The 16,271-nt window shown below is 39.6% G+C and overlaps 1 protein-coding gene across 2 annotated transcripts in view; it reads left to right on the forward strand.

Moving 5' to 3' along the window:
* Positions 1-1,928: 1,928 nt before the first annotated feature.
* The window catches only part of sh3pxd2b (SH3 and PX domains 2B), a 39,818-nt gene continuing 25,475 nt past the window's right edge, over positions 1,929-16,271 (forward strand). For both annotated transcript variants that reach the window (XM_062433250.1, XM_062433251.1), the window contains exons 1-2: positions 1,929-2,292; positions 5,215-5,295. In XM_062433250.1, the coding sequence (XP_062289234.1) occupies positions 2,221-2,292; positions 5,215-5,295 (153 nt within the window). In that variant the 5' untranslated portion in view covers positions 1,929-2,220. The remainder of the gene's footprint in view (positions 2,293-5,214; positions 5,296-16,271) is intronic.

Here is a 16,271-nt window from a genome sequence, read left to right on the forward strand (position 1 = left end):
TATATATAGTTATATACTACTAATACTTATGAATCACTTCTCTTAAACAAAATTAGCCAATTTTCAGCTTACCCTGTGACAGCTTTATTGACATTTACCACATACAGATATGATGACATCATGTGATGCAACCCAGGGAGTCAGGCCCGACTCTTCTTTTACCTAAACTTTACAATGATCATTGACAATTTTCCACCTTATTGGGGGAAAAAAAGTACCCAACTGGGATGTGGTAACCATATGCTCAATGAACAATGCAACCACCACTGCACATGTGATCTTGATTAAGTACAACATTTTATATTTTATATTTTTTAGCAATCAATACTGGAAAACTGCTTCTGCCTAAATATATAGCAGTGGGTGGTCCTGTGTGCAAAGGGACTTTTACAGTTGCCAGCAGTGCATAAGATTGTTTTCCAACAAATGTCCAACAAATATATAAATTATAATTATGTAATTCCTGATGTTATTTATCTAGTACAGAATATACCATGTGAAGGCTAAGTGGTAAAACAGTTAACTATAACTAAATGGTTGAAATAGATATGGCTAAACTTTTCAAATAAATTGAAATAGCTAAATGTTATGGTTAAATGGCTGGATAAAAGTAACAGCTAAATGGTCAATATAAAGTTTGCTGGAAATATGATTGAAATAGGCAAAAGTCATGGATGAATAGTTCAAATTAAATCAGCTGTTTCTTTCTTTGTTCTTTCTGGGCTAACAGGAAGAGTGCCTCCTCCCTATGTAGATATAATGCGCTCATTCTAAGGTAATGAAAACACAAGGATTTTAGTTTGAGGCGTTTATACACAAATTAAAACATACATTTCATTAAATTTCTGCCAAGTTCGTTCTGCTAGATGCCACTAAATTCTACACATTGCCTCTTTAAAATCGACCTTGACATTTAGTGAGCTAACATTACATGAAAAGAGGGTGTTTGAGTTTACCTGAAGGGAGATGTCAGATACATCAAACATAAAAGTGTTTTGGATCCACCGCCTTTCTACATAGAGCCGCTTAAAAATGCAAATATATGTCTCATGGAATAGACAGAAATAACAAAGGTGAAATTATGCTACAACAGTGGCGATTTTAGACCGTTTTTAGGGCTGCTCAAGTACCCCTAAATTTGATCTAAGCAAAAAAGTAAATAAGTAATATATAAGTAAATTATTAGTGTATTTTTTTTCCTAAAAAAATTATTTTATACAACTTTAATTATTTTGCGAACCTGTCTGTTAGAGATGGGACAAACACTTATGCTACAGGTTCAAATGGTTTTATTTTAACAGGTCTAATGTACTTTAGTCACTATTAGTCATATTGTCTTTCCCTCAGGGTTCATACACTATCTTAGGGTCCTCTCTGTAGAAATCTGATTTATTCTGAACCATTATTATTATTATACATTATAGTAGACCACTCTACTATGTATTGATGTAATGTACGTTATCCGGTGAAATGAACACGTGCAGGGAATTGCATGTCAACTTCTCATTAGGAGCTGAGCCCCCCTAAAGGTCTGATCCTAGAATCGCCCCTGTGCTACAACGTGGAGACAGAGTGACAATATCAGGTGGTCCTAAATAAAGAGCAACGATAAAATGAATGTTCCTTTGTGCATGATGATGCCTTTCAGTAGGCCTACTAGGCAAATCATTTCTTCATCACCATGGATTTATGCACTCTCCTTTTTGAATCTGTTCTTTATTGATTATGCATGGTAGAAGTCCAGAGGTATGCTTCTTCACACCCTACATGATACTGCTTTAACTCTGCGTGGATGTGAACCTTTCCTGGACAGGAGTGCTCCTGCGCAGCCTGTGAGACTTGCTCTGACGCTGGAGGGTTGGTCCATGGAGCATAATGGAGCGTCGCAGTTGCTCAAATGGGAGTGGGCGAGCTGGGATAGGCTGGGAGTTTGGTTGGAGCCGTCAGCGGGACGGGACAAGAAGGGGGTGAAACGAAGAACCGATCGACTATTAACTTCTGGCTTCAGAACGGCTGAATGTTGGACGGGAGATTTGACGTAGGCTGGCTTACGGAAAAAATCACATTTGTTGCATTCAGAGGTGACGAATCTGAGCGGCGCGGATGACAAAAAAGCGTCGTGGTGCAAACTTTCTCAACCGGGGTTGATCGCTCTTAAAGACCCAACCGGGGATTGTGATTTCTTTTTTAACGGGGACGTAGCCTACTGAAGTGATCATCATGCCACGGCGCACCGTGCAAGAAGTAACAGTGCAAGATGTCCAGAAGAGAAGAAACCCGAACAAACACTACGTAAGCTTGATTTAATTATCACAACAACGGGGGCTTGCTGCATGATTTGAGCAACAGATCGAGCTTATTCTGCAGTTTTTTCTCCCACTCCTTTTGGGTAAAGTAAAAACAAAGACAGTATCAAATTACAGCTCACGAAGTCAGCCGAAATGGCCTGATGGTCAAAATATGGCTTTGTTTCACAATATTGTAGGATTTGTGTTTAAAGTTCAGATGAAGTTAAGACTCTGTAGATCAACAGTGTTTTAACATTATCCAGTTTTTACCACAGGGGAATGTAGCAGCCGGTTTTATTTGGTCCCAGCAACTCCCAAAAAGTGAAGACAATAAACATTTAGGCTAAATTTGACACTTACAGATTCAATTGGTGTCATGTAAGTTGCTCTTTTGTATTATCCAGGTTAAATGTTGTGTTAAAATGTATAGAGTGATGTTGGTTTCATCAGATCTTAGTTTGGGCCTACAACAACCTAAAAGTTTTTGTCTCCAACTGCTGGGAAGAACTCAGTGTTGTTATTGCTCTGGCTCATGTGACCAATGCTCCTTTCCTTAGTCTGCATATTTAGTGACTACCAGTAGTTCAGTATATAAATGAGAATAAGGACATTGTCTGTAGTCTAATAAAATGTCTTTGCTGCTCATATGTCTGCTGCCACGTGTGTGTCATCATAGACGAAGGTCCCAGAAAACATCTTAATAGGCAAATCAGTCCAGTCTGCAAACCATCCAGTCTAATCCTCATGAGAGAGTTCAAATTGAGCATCCCAGCTTTGTCACGCCTCCAGGCTCTCCAATTTATTTAGAAAAACATACCTGCAGGCTCTGGTAACTGGGGAGTATAAGTGACAGAGTTCATAAAGGTCATCACAGTCAACACAATATGTTAGATCAAGGGGAAGGGCCTAAACATTACCATATGATAGTGTTATGACTGGAGTTCTTCAGTACAGTTTTCATTTCTGCCAGTTTTAGTGTTTTATTTTAATCAAACATGTTTGCTTTTATCCACGTTTTTGCATTTAATAGCTTTAGTTCTGTTGTGGTTTGGCTAATAGAGACATTCAAAGTGATGCTATCCTGACATCTATAAGAGATGACAGGTGATAATGCCATGATTATCTCATTAACAGAGTCTCTGCCACCATCCAGTATCTGTGCTACTTCTTGGGTATCTGTGTTGTAATACCATAGTCCCATTACAGTGTACAGGCCAGGTGAGATGGATGGATAGAGTAAGAATTTGGGGATATTTTATTTAGTTTTAACAGTCATTTGCCATTGGCACTGCAGACCTTGTGTGGGAGACAAAAATGTCAAAAAGACAAAGACTCATTTCTTACTCTTCTGCAATTCATAAACAATGGAGCTTTTGTCAGCTGTTTGTGAAACTTTGTGTGAAGGATGCATGTGGTTGAGTTTGTCTAAAAAAAGTGTACACACTCAGTTTAAAGCAACACATATCATGATGTCATCTGATGTAAAGGGCCAACAGTGAGAGTCACTGCCAAAGGCTTAGCAGGTGTTCATGTCCGTTCTGTATGCATGGTGTGTGCCTGTGTGTGCACTCGTATGCATATGTTGGTTTACATTCATGTATGTGTGAAAATGATGCCTGGGTTGAAGGACAAACAGACGTTACATGCTGTGAGTGTTAGTGGTCAAGGACACAGAGTTCTTGAGGTCCTGTGTCTTCTCCATCTGTCTGTTTGCTCTCTGGTGTAGCCCATGTTGTTTGGTGCCGCTCTCTCCACACACGCAGGCCTGACGTCATAAACCTTTACGAAACCCGAGGTGTGGTTAGAAGTACAAAAAGCTCCTCAAAGCCTATCCACTTATCTGAGCTGAACCTACCCCCGAGAGACTTTTAAAGATATGAGAACATTTTATCGCCAGTGTTTTCATGACTTGAGGAGCCAAGATAACTAAAGTTAAACAATAAGACAGTACTTTGAAAATGGCATTTTTGCTCATAAACCATGAATTTTAAAAATGTGTAAACTATTTATAGATATCACCCTTTTTATTTTCTGAAGAAGGGCTCCTTGCTGGCATATATAGTTCCGGCAGTTGGCCCTCCATGGCCATATCTGACTTTAGTGCCCTGAAAGAGAGAGCGAGGCCAGAGAAGGTCTGGGAGTTGGGCCAACCGCATTCAGCCAGACACAGCCAGCCACCAGGGAGTTTCCAATCACCTCCCTGCCTCTCCTCTCTTCTTTTTCTTTAGGGAGGAAAATAAAGGACTGTGTTTGTTTGGATTGGGGTTCAGCCTCCAGACTGTGACCATTAAGCTAGATGCCTTGGGTTAGATGCCCTATGTTCAACTGTTGAAGTTGTTATTCTGAGGAAATGTGTATTTTATTTTTGCAAATGACACAGAAGTTACAACAATACTTCTATATTTAATGTTGTCAAGGTTCTCTGCATACATTTAGAATATGAGGTAATGCTTTACATTTATATTTACATTACATCCAAATCATGAATCATGCTTCTATTGCTGTTTCTTTTCTGCCCAGGCTTTCATGACAACACTTGACATCACACTGTTTCTCACACAGCTGCACTTTTTAAAAGACTAGTCAAATCCGCTGGATCCATACAGGATAATGACTTCCTCTTCAGCAGGAAGTGATGAAAATCGTCTGGGAAGTGAAATAATCGGATATTCCTGTGATGTTCATGTGAACGGATGACGACAGTGCCTACTGCCTGACTTCCTGACTTCCTGACAAGGGTGTTCTCTCTTTGCTCACGCTAACCTCAGTAGGGATCATACCACTGCCATTTACTGGCAATATGAGTCAGGAGTGATGCCCCAAAGGGGTGGGGGAAGGGTGGCGGACTGAATTGTCAAGTTGTTGGTAATAATAACAGGTTTTTAGGTCAAATGTTGTAGTTATTTTTCTTTGTTTGTTTTTCCAGGTTTACATCATCAAAGTGTCCTGGAGCGATGGCAGCACAGAAATCATTTACAGACGCTACAGCAAGTTTTTTGACCTGCAGGTGAGTACATGTGTCAGTGTAATTTAGGTATGTGATTTTATAGTGTAGGTGTTTGTGCAGTTGAATGTTTCAGTGTTTCAGGTTATAAGTTTTCCACCTGTGAAGACTAGTACCCCGAAGGTCAAGGAGAAAATGGAAGTACTGTCTCCATCATACAACACCGTCCCCCTGAGCTAGTACTCGTGGCCAAGTTGTCCCTGCCCCACCCATATGACACTGGTAATTATATTGTGCGAGAGGAGTCGGAAAATGTCCCAATGAGGTTAATAGAGGACAGTGATGAATATGACGACCGCACTGATGACCACAGAAATGTCTGAATCATTCTCGAACGTCATGTTGGCAGTGCGTGTTGCATGAGGAGGGAATCTCATTACTATCCTAGTTTCCCTTCCTCTTTCAGAGGTAATGGATCTGGGGCCCTGGCCACATTTGATCTTAGAGAGCATGGACTCCAGGAAATCCAGAAAGGCAACTGCTTTTAATGAGCACATACTCAATTAAGGTGCATGATACCGTCAAACCTAATTGGATTACATTGCTTTTAATTGATTAGAATGGTCAAAGCATGAGCACTGAAATAAAGAATCATAATGCTCCACCTATAGACTTTCTGAGGCTGCAAATGTAATGCTAACTAAAGGAATTTAAACTATTTCAATACTAATTTCATCAGTGTGATTAAAAGCCTGCAAAAGCTGCCAACAGTCTTATTTATAGATCAGCTCATATTACACTCATAATTGTTTTTAAACCATAGCACCTTTCTGTAGCTTTGCCAAACTAAAATTGTATATGTATAACTATTGACTGTAATAGTTGTTGTGTAATAAACACATTGAGTAAGTGACGTTTGTCTGCTGTTCACTGATTTAAAGGGGTATTAAGTCATCTATGCTCACTGTTGAAACATTGGCAATCAATAGGTACTGCAACAACTGTTAAACTACTCATATCTTCCTACACAAGAACAGATGTCATCCTTCTCATCTGTCTTTCTTATTATTTAATATGCTCTATACTGGTACACACAATTTCAGTTGCATTTTCATATAGGAAAAGAAAGATAGGAAAGATGGCTAAAGGAGAATTTAAGAGAGAAATAATGTATATTATTGCTGGAAATGATGTAACAGCACAGCTCAGGGCTCTGCAATATCTAAAATCTATATCAATACATTGTCATGTCTTGATGTAGTGTTTTTAATACATTATTGCATGCCATCTTCTGTCTTGTGCTGGCTGACTTTTAAAATCTGGATTAATTACTGTGTGACTAATTAAAGTTTCTGGGCTTTTGGACTGGAACTTATGCTGATTGACAGTGTTGTTGAAGATCTGATGTATTTGGCTTTAATTAAGATTGTGAGGACTTGGTGAGTGGTTTGCCCAGGTAAGACGAGGAGATTGGGAGACCTTGAAATGTGAGAAGACTTTTTCCAATAAGTGAGTTTTTAAGCAACGAGTCTTAGCTACAGATGAAGCAATCGCCCCTTTTAAACATCCACAAATATTAATCAGTATCACTGATTGTTTTCAGCAATCTAATCTCATGCTTATTTCATCCATACTTCATCTTATTACAGGCTCAAATTGCCAGTACATTGCTTAGACTTACCGTATTAGATCAATGGCACTAAGTCAGATGAGTATATATGAGATATTTTCAGCTAGGACATTCCCCGCTGGTGTTCACCCCTGCAATGCCATTCAGCTGCTTCCTGTTGTGTTGACAGCCTGTGGGTGGGCTCTCACTGGTGAGGGAGATATAGATAAACCCAGCTGGAGAGATTACAAGCCAATGTCTTATCTCCTGTTAGGTTTGGCATTAATGTATTAAGCCACCTTGAGGCTGAGGTATTTCTCACAGAAAAGTGTCTGGTTGGAGTCCATTAAATCTCATCAGCTCTTCTATGATAAAATGAGTATATGTGTTTTATGTGGCAAATTAGTTTGAAGAAATAGTTTTTCTTAATCCTTTGGAAGGTTTTTTTTTTGTTTAACCTATTACAGTGTAGACTGTGATAAAGCACAAAGCAGTGGTTTTGATATCATCAGTCATCATTCCAGGTGTCTGGCCAGGATATTGACATAGAGCTGAGTCATTCAGTTCTCCTCATTGACTTTTCTTCATTTCCTGTTATCCTTCTTTGCTTTCCTCTGTCTTATCCTGCCTTTCTCCAATTAGCTCTGATCATTGCTCATTCTGTAATTGGAAAATGTTGTCTAAGTGACAGTCTTGTGTTTCAGAGGAAAGGAAAGATGAAAAAGAAGAAAAGAAAAGATGAAACAATACAGTAAAAGCGACATATGAAGTGTTACTGGTCATTGCAACACTTCATTGCTAGACAGGAAGTGTTATTCACTATATCCCATCAACACAGCTGTTTCAGACAGCTGATGCATGCACTTTTTGTGTGACCACTGACCAAAGAATTTGTATTCATACCAACAAGTTTGTTCTTTATGCAGTATGTTTTCTACATTTACAAAGGGATTTTATAGACCTGCTTTATTATCAGTTAATTATCTTTTGCATGTGACTGAGGCATTCTAAGTTTCTTTTATTTCCAGACTAAGTTTTGCAGTGAGGCGAAAACATACATGTGTCATTATGTAATTATAATCTTAATTTTTAGAAGTAGTTGTGCTACATTAACTCACCCAGTAATGATTATCTTGCCGTCATACCTTCAAGTGTTTACCTGTTAACTGAGGTGATAATCGAAAATAGCATATAATTAACTCCAGCACATTAAATGCATAGTCTTTGTTGCAACAAGGCCTGCATCATGGTTCAAACTTCTTTGTAATTACTGGTGTTGTCTGTATGACAGCATACACCTCATGAAAATGCTTGAAAAACAAGCCAGATGTTCTTCTCACCCAAGATATTTCTGCTACTTCGCACCCATCTTTTACCTTTTAACACCCAGACCTACTGTTTGTCTCTGCTGGCAGATACTGTCTGTGCATGTTTATGTAGCTGCTCACCCTAACCGGCATTAGGGAGTTAAGTATCCATACTGGGTGATGTACTCCATGGTGGGACAGAATTATTGCTGGCACTTGTTCAGTGTTTAAACTGTGAGCAGAAATAGACTGATACTTTGCTACAGAAAGATGGAAACTGTAGAGATTTTTTGCCATGGGGCCATCCTACTGGCTTTGCAATTTTATTTCCATGTCACAAAGAGCAGTTTCCATGCTGCACACGTGTCCACTCAACTTCACAAGCTTAGTCTTCCAGCATTCCCAGTTGCGTTGGATACAGGATACACTTTTACTTTAAAGCTGTAGGAAAAATCTGATACATCTCTTCTTGCTTATTCGGAGTTGCACAGCTGTCACATATTTTCCATCTGCAGTAATCAAGTAGCAAAACCCTTCAAAGGGGGGGTAGGGTAGATTTTTCTTAGAGCTTCGGGGCTGCCTGTTGTGCGCATTTCACAAAGCAAATTCATTTCCTGCGTGTTCTCTGTAACTTTGGCCGCTTTCTGAATAAAATGTATGTATGTATCCTACATCCTACATCCTGTATCCTTAAGCAGTAAGGGTACACAAAATTCACAGTTCAGTACGTACCTTGGTTTAGGGGTTACTGTACTGTACGATTTCAGTACAGCAGTTTAAAAAAAGCTCATTGGCTGTTAGTATTACTGAAACAGTTTACTTGAGCGGCAGTGGAAAAAGGAAAACATCCCGTCTGTTTCCTGCAAGGAGTCAGAACACCTGCTGACAGCTGTTTTATGATGATTTATGGTCTAACTGTATATTAAGTAGTTCAAACTAGCTCCACCTCCAGCAGCTACAACAGTAAAATGTTGCTTGCATACTGATGCTTCAGTATTAATAGTATAATGATGTCAGTTATAATAATAAATCAGAGGGACAAAACCTACTTTTACTTTCACACTTTTTAACTACATTTTTTCGTTTTCATAGTTGTTCTGAAGGGATTCACTCAATGAAAATACAACTGTTGCAGAGAGGGGAGGGGTGCGACCGTCACAAAGAGGAAAGACACAGTATTGTTTCACTACAGAGATAACGGAGCATATTTTATATACAATGTTACACTAGGTCAGTGTACTGCGTCTTAAATATGTCATTCTGACAGCAGTGACGCCATAGGGTAACCAGGGTAAGCAGTCTACCTTGGCTAGGCTGGCTAGCATACATCCATGAGCATTTTCCAAGCAAAATTTCCCAAAAATGGTGCACTGCCAAAACATCCTGGACAGAACTCAATCTAGAATTGTTGTTTTGCATGTCGGAGTAGAGGGATTATTAAACTATTTTTCATATGACTGCATGTACCGAACCGTGATATCGGAATCATGACCATTTGGGAAAGATATACATACTGTTACACCCCTATTAAGCAATGCATTTTTGTTCCAGGAACAACAAGCTAAAACATGTGTTTTTACTCAGGGAATGTTAAAAGATGAACTGTATGATGCTGTTGACTGCATTTAACTCTGTTACTCTAATATTGTGAAAGAAAACACTGATATGAATAATTTAAAAAATATCAGAGATACCAAAACTATTCAATCTACTCAAATTATCTTTGATAGATGAAGATAAAATACAAAACACCATGCCAAGTTATCACATTTTTAAGAAGAAGCACAAATTAAGTTTACAGAAAGTCAGATGTAAAAAGGAGCCCTGTTTTATTTTCTTACCCTCTGGCTTCTTAAAGGGGCTCTGCCGATTTAATACACAATGTTCACTATACTTGTCACAAGGAGCTTTGTTACATAATGCCTTTTGTGGCTGTGGAAGGAGATTTCCAAATTTTGAAAAAAACAACCCTGATGATTTCATCTAGATAATCCCAATCTGACTTTGAGATGTAACATTTTCAACAGAAAGCCTTCATTATAAACTGGAGCTGTGGGGTTTGGAAGAAATTAGAATTTAGAAGGAAGAGTAGAACTAATGAAAGATGTAAATGAGTCTAGAGTTGTAACTATTAGTCGATTAATTGATTAGTCGACAGGCAGAAAGTTTATCTGCAACTATTTAGATAATGGAATAATCGTTTTAATAATTTTCCAAGCAAAATTTCCCAAAAATGGATGGTTTCAGCCTCTCAGGTTTGAGGACTTGAAGCCTTAAGGGTTAGGGTTAGTGGGAAATTGCGTTTCACGTCTTGTGATAGACTGTCAGCTTGTTAAAAATGTTGCCATACCATTTACACTGTGGTACCTATCCCAAAAATATATTTTACTGGTTTCTCAATTGAATTATACTCAGAGAATAGTAGAATAGAGGGATCAGGGAGAAAATCCTCAAGTTAAGGATTCAGGATTCAGACCTACCTGGACATGGATACATGAAAACAAAATAGCCCTACAGGAGACTAACTAAAATTGTCTAGACCCTGTCCATTTCTAGTGTTAGCATCCCACTGTTTCTCAGTGGATAGCTCCAGGTTGTTCATATTAAAGAGGCTTAACATAATTGGTGCCATTATCATCCATGTATCCCCAAAGATTTTGCTTACTGTTTACTATATACTAACATTGACATATACCTTAATATTAAACAGGTTAGAAAACCTGAGCACTAAAGACAAACAGACATAACATATAAATAGAAGTAATTTACTCATCTATCCAAACATTAACTATACCTGGAAAGCAGTCTTCAATGGGCCAACAGCTCAGCGTACCATTAATGTGGGATGTCGTGGTTATACGGTTGCCTGCAATGGGTTAAAAATGATGTCAGACAAGAATGTACAGTAGACTGAGTGGAAGAATCAGACTGTTACCAAGCTGCACAGAGAGCAGCCATTGTTCACCAGATTGTGGTGCCTTTCAGATCTTTATTTGAGAGCTGATAATGTGGTTAAAGCGGATATGGACTAGACAAATTAAAGCCCTTTGGAAGATTACGTTAGTCTCTGAATCAGCAAGAATTTGTTAGAATGAAACAACAGTGTTAAAAGGTTTACAGCATTACTCTGCACATTAACAGGCTGATAATGTGACATGTTGACAATAAAAAGGTTTGTTCTTCCTGTGATGTTCAACTTAGGTCTTACCTCTGATCTGTTGGTCTACATTTATTCAAACAGAGACTGAAAAAACTGAAATTAAACTTTTTTTTCTCTTTTTGTTTAATGGATTGTGCTGTGATGTGTCAGCTTTGCCATTAACACACTGTGTGTTGTTAATGGATTCTAACAGTTTATGTTCAAAGTGGGTTTCCATTTCCACTGTGAAATTTTCTGGATTTCAAATGTTTAGATATTGCTACAGTATTTGGTGTATGGATAGCATTTCTAGAGCTGTAGCACAGTCCATCCATCCATCTTCTGCCGCTTATCCGGGGTCGTGTCGCGGGGGCAGCAGCCTAAGCTGGGAAGCCCAGACCTCCCTCTCCCCAGCCACTTCGTCCAGCTCTCCTACCGGTGGGACGTGCCCTGAACACCTCACCAAGGAGGCGTCCGGGGGGCATCCTAACTAGATGCCCGAGCCACCTCATCTGGCTCCTCTCAACGCTCAGGAGCAGCAGGTTTACTCTGAGCTCCTCCCGGATTACCGAGCTTCTCACCCTATCTCTAAGGGAGAGCCCAGCCACCCTACGGAGGAAGCTCATTTCGGCCGCTTGTACCTGCGATCTTCTTCTTTCGGTCACTACCCAAAGTTCATGACCATAGGTGAGGGTATGAACGAAGATCGACTGGTAAATCGAGAGCTTCGCCTTTCGGTTCAGCTCCCTCTTCACCACGACGGATCTGTGCAGAGTCCTAATTACTGCAGACGCTGCACCGATCCACCTGTCAATCTCCTGCTCCATCCTTCCCTCACTCGTGAACAAGACCCCGAGGTACTTGAACTCTGAGTTGGAGGTGCTGATTCTCATCCCGGCAGCTTCACACTCGGCGGCGAACCGATCCAGTGAGAGTTGGAGGTCACGGTCTGATGAAGCCAACAGGATCACATCATCTGCAAAAAGCAGTGACCCAATCCTGAGGTCACCAAACCGGACCCCCTCAACGCCTTGGCTGCACCTAGAAATCCTGTCCATAAAGATTATGAACAGGATCGGTGACAAAGGGCAGCCCTGGCGGAGTCCAACCCTCACTGGAAACAAGTCCGACTTAATACTGGCAATGCGGACCAAGCTCTGACACCGGTCGTATAGGAAACGGACAGCCCGTATCAGGGAGTCCGATACCCCATACTCCCGGCGAACCCCCCACAGGACTCCCCAAGGGACACGGTCGAATGCCTTCTCCAAGTCCACAAAACACATGTGGACTGGTTGGGCAAACTCCCATGCACCCTCAAGAAAACCTGCAGAGGGCGTAGAGCTGGTCCACAGTTCCACGACCCGGACGAAAACCGCATTGCTCCTCCTAAATCCGAGGTTCGACTATCCGACAGACCCTCCTCTCCAATATCCCCCGAATAGACCTTACCAGGGAGGCTGAGGAGTGTGATCCCCCTATAGTTGGACCACACCCTCCGGTCCCCCTTCTTAAAAAGAGGGACCACCACCCCAGTCTGCCAATCCAGAAGCACTGCCCCCGATGTCCACGCACACAATATATAGCACAGTACACAATATATTTACTAGTTCACAGCCTGAGAATATAATTTCTGTTATGTTATTTTCTGTTAAGCAATTGCTTAATGTGATCAGTGAGTGATGTCCACATATTTTCATGTGGCATGCATTTCTTTCTAACTAAAATAAACTTGGTGCCATCATTTACAATAACATATTTCAGAATAGACTTGGAAAGTCATGTGGAGCTCAACTGTACTCCGCCTTCTCCTGTCCTCCTGTTTCCTGCAGAGCATGAAGGTTTGATATTGAGTGCATGATGTAACTGGTGTTTTGAAGAGACGTCTTTACTCCCTCCAGATGCCTTTTTTCTTGTCAGAGTGGTTCTGATTACAGAGTAAATGCAAGGGTTAGAGTAGACATAGGGACTGGGTGTGTCTGAACTCACAGTCACACACATGGGAACAATTACAGTGTGTGGGGCATTGGCCGTTCAGTGTTTGTCTGTCTCTGTCTGTCTGCCTGTCCCTGTGTTAATACTGCCTCTCTTAAGGTGGTGCTGTGTCAGTGATGACACCCTTACCCCACTCTTTGTTGGAAGAAACTACAGACTGAAGACTAAAGTGGACTGACTCAACTATTCCCTTGTCTTGCTTTTATAGACAGAGAGGGTTCATGGCTCCCTTTACTTTTCATTGTTTTTTGTTTAACAGAGGAAATTGTGGCTTTAACTTTATGATGCTGAGCTTTTACAGTCAGAGCCAATGAGAAGTAATTTAACTGCAACCATATCTGGCTTGATATTCCTGCCTGAAGACTCATCTTGGGCCTAATAGTATTCCCTCCATCATTTATTTATTTGTATTTTCAAGTATATCTAATCTAAAGTTTTGATTTATGGGGGGGAAGAAACCCATTTTGATTTCTTTCTTTTTTTACTGAGACACCATTAGTACTAAAACTAATGTTTGACTGTCATCATCAAAGTATGAAAGCTAAGAATGTTATTGGATGATTTATTGTACTCATCTCTTTATCTTTATTTATTTTATACTGTGGATTTATCACAAAGGGCTGATTGTTGTTGTTGTTTGGCCAGTTTTGCTCATTTTTAAAGAGAAGAAAAATAATCCAAGGTCCTTTTAGGCGGGGGTAGGTCGAGTTAGTCAAACATTGGTGGAGAATAAGATTTAAGATTTTAAAGCCAGTGTCTTATTTCTGGGCATGCTTGATACATTGTTGGGCTCACACAGAAGCCTGTGAGGCTCATTGGAGATTCCCTCTCTTGTAAACTAAATTAAGTTTCTGCACAAACTAACACAAGTGGACATTAAGTAGCAGGAGAAGGCAGATGAAGAGTTAATGAAGGAATAAAATCAAGTGGGGAAAACAACGGCAAATGGTGTCTTTCGGAAGATTTGTAAACAGTTATTCACCTGTAAAACATATATCCTCTTTTACGCTCAGACATATATCATGTCTCTCCCTTATGACTGATTCTTTTACATCTAGATATCTATCACTAACCAGGGGTGGTCCTTTCACACTGTGGCTGTTATGCCAGCGAGACACTTTTGTTGTTTTATTTTTCATTCCATTTATTTTGGTCTGAATCATAGGAAAGATGGCAAGTTGTCAAAATGCCTATGGTGTGATATGTTTGTTAGTCCATTTGTGTTTTCTACAAAATTGAAGAGATATCAACGTCTAGCTGTTAAGTTAATATATGGCTGTCTTAACTTTATGATAGTCTTTGTTCTATGGCAAAAAACACCTCTTTGGCTCCGGAGTAGACTGAGACAGCCCATAAAAATCATTAGAAAATACATTTGGCACAAGTCTCTGCCTTTCCCATAACCTCTCAATCACCTCACCTCATATTACATCTCCCTCTGTCCTTGTCTGATAGTTTTGGCTCAATACAACTTTTAGTTTCTTTCAAATTTGCCAGAGGACACTTCATTTTGATTTCTCTGAGATTTGATGTGAATCTATATGATTACACAGAAGAAAAAACATATTTAGACTATTAGTAGGAGCACAAGGCAATACTGTACCACAGAAATCCCAACTATAAACTTGACTAGAATAATCAAAATTCATACTGAAACAAATGTTTGATGAAGGATTTGATGCATACACATGCACTCTTTGTATTGTAAATTCTGAAATTTAGCCATTGAGGGAAAGTCAAGGTTTAGATATATTTAGCAGTGAAAGGAATGAAAATCATCCTTGGTTCAGATAGTTTGCGAGCCATTCCTTTCTTTCTTACATGCTTCTCTGGAGCACAGCCGTAATAGATAAATCTTTTTTTATCAGGGTGACATTGAACAGAACACAGCCAGAAGAGTATTAATCTCTCATAGTACACATGCCCCACTTCTAACTGCATTTGTTGACCTTCTTAAAGCTTAACATTTGTTTTTTCTTCTGGGACAGATACACATACAGTCTGGTGTCACTCTGATATCTGTTAAAACTTAACTAACTTCGAAGCACCTTCAACTGAGGAATTCCATAATTTGGAGATTTGCCCTTTAGTCAATCATTTGCATAAAAGGACAACACTGAAACCAAAGTGCTCTGTGCTTTTCATGGTTGGTAATTCAGTCCAGTTCTCTGTGCTACTGTTTTAGATCAGAAGCGTTACCTCAAAAGTCAGAACATTTGTACCTGCACCACTTAGTAGTGAGTGTATTCAAAGTGTACAAGACTGTCTGGCAGTTCTGTCTAAAAACATGGTACAAAAACACAAAAATAATCCTGTGGAGTAACTAGAATGCTGCTCATCTCAATTGCTAACAAGGAGTTTAGTTTGAACTTGTGATTTCAATAAATTCCGCACAGCTTTGGCTGGTTCTACAGAGAAATGAAACACTTGAATCACCATAACAATTTATTCCTGCAGTCAAATAAAATTAGCTTGAGAAAGTGAGTCTTGTCTTAATGTTTTTTAAATATTTAATTCTGTAATCTGGGTGCAATATCGAAGAAATCTCTAAACATTCTTCTATCAAAACATTTAAGCAAGTCAAGTGTTTCAGTTTTGTTTTGTTTTGCACTGAAGCACCATGTAGGGATTCATAAAAGAAGATACGGTGCAGGTCCATGGTCAGAAAAGTGCATTAGAAAGAGAGAGTTAATTGGTCGGTATGGCCAGGTGTCATTTAATTGCCCTCAGATGCATAGAGAATGGAGGAACACACATGCACACAAACAAGAACACATGCACACGCATATGTATTTTTTGTATACATGTAGATCAATGTTACAAAGGGAGAAAGGCAAGTATTGAAGATCACAACAAACATTAGTTTTAAATAGAAAGAAAAATAATGATCGAGACAGGGAACCGCTGCTCTTTGCCACTTGAAAATGATGGAAACAGAAATGTTCCACTATGTCATTGGTGCTTTACTGCTAACAGCCTCTTAGCTGCA

This window comes from Scomber scombrus, chromosome 14, assembly GCF_963691925.1.
Source record: "Scomber scombrus chromosome 14, fScoSco1.1, whole genome shotgun sequence".
In the NCBI taxonomy this organism is placed as follows: domain Eukaryota; kingdom Metazoa; phylum Chordata; class Actinopteri; order Scombriformes; family Scombridae; genus Scomber; species Scomber scombrus.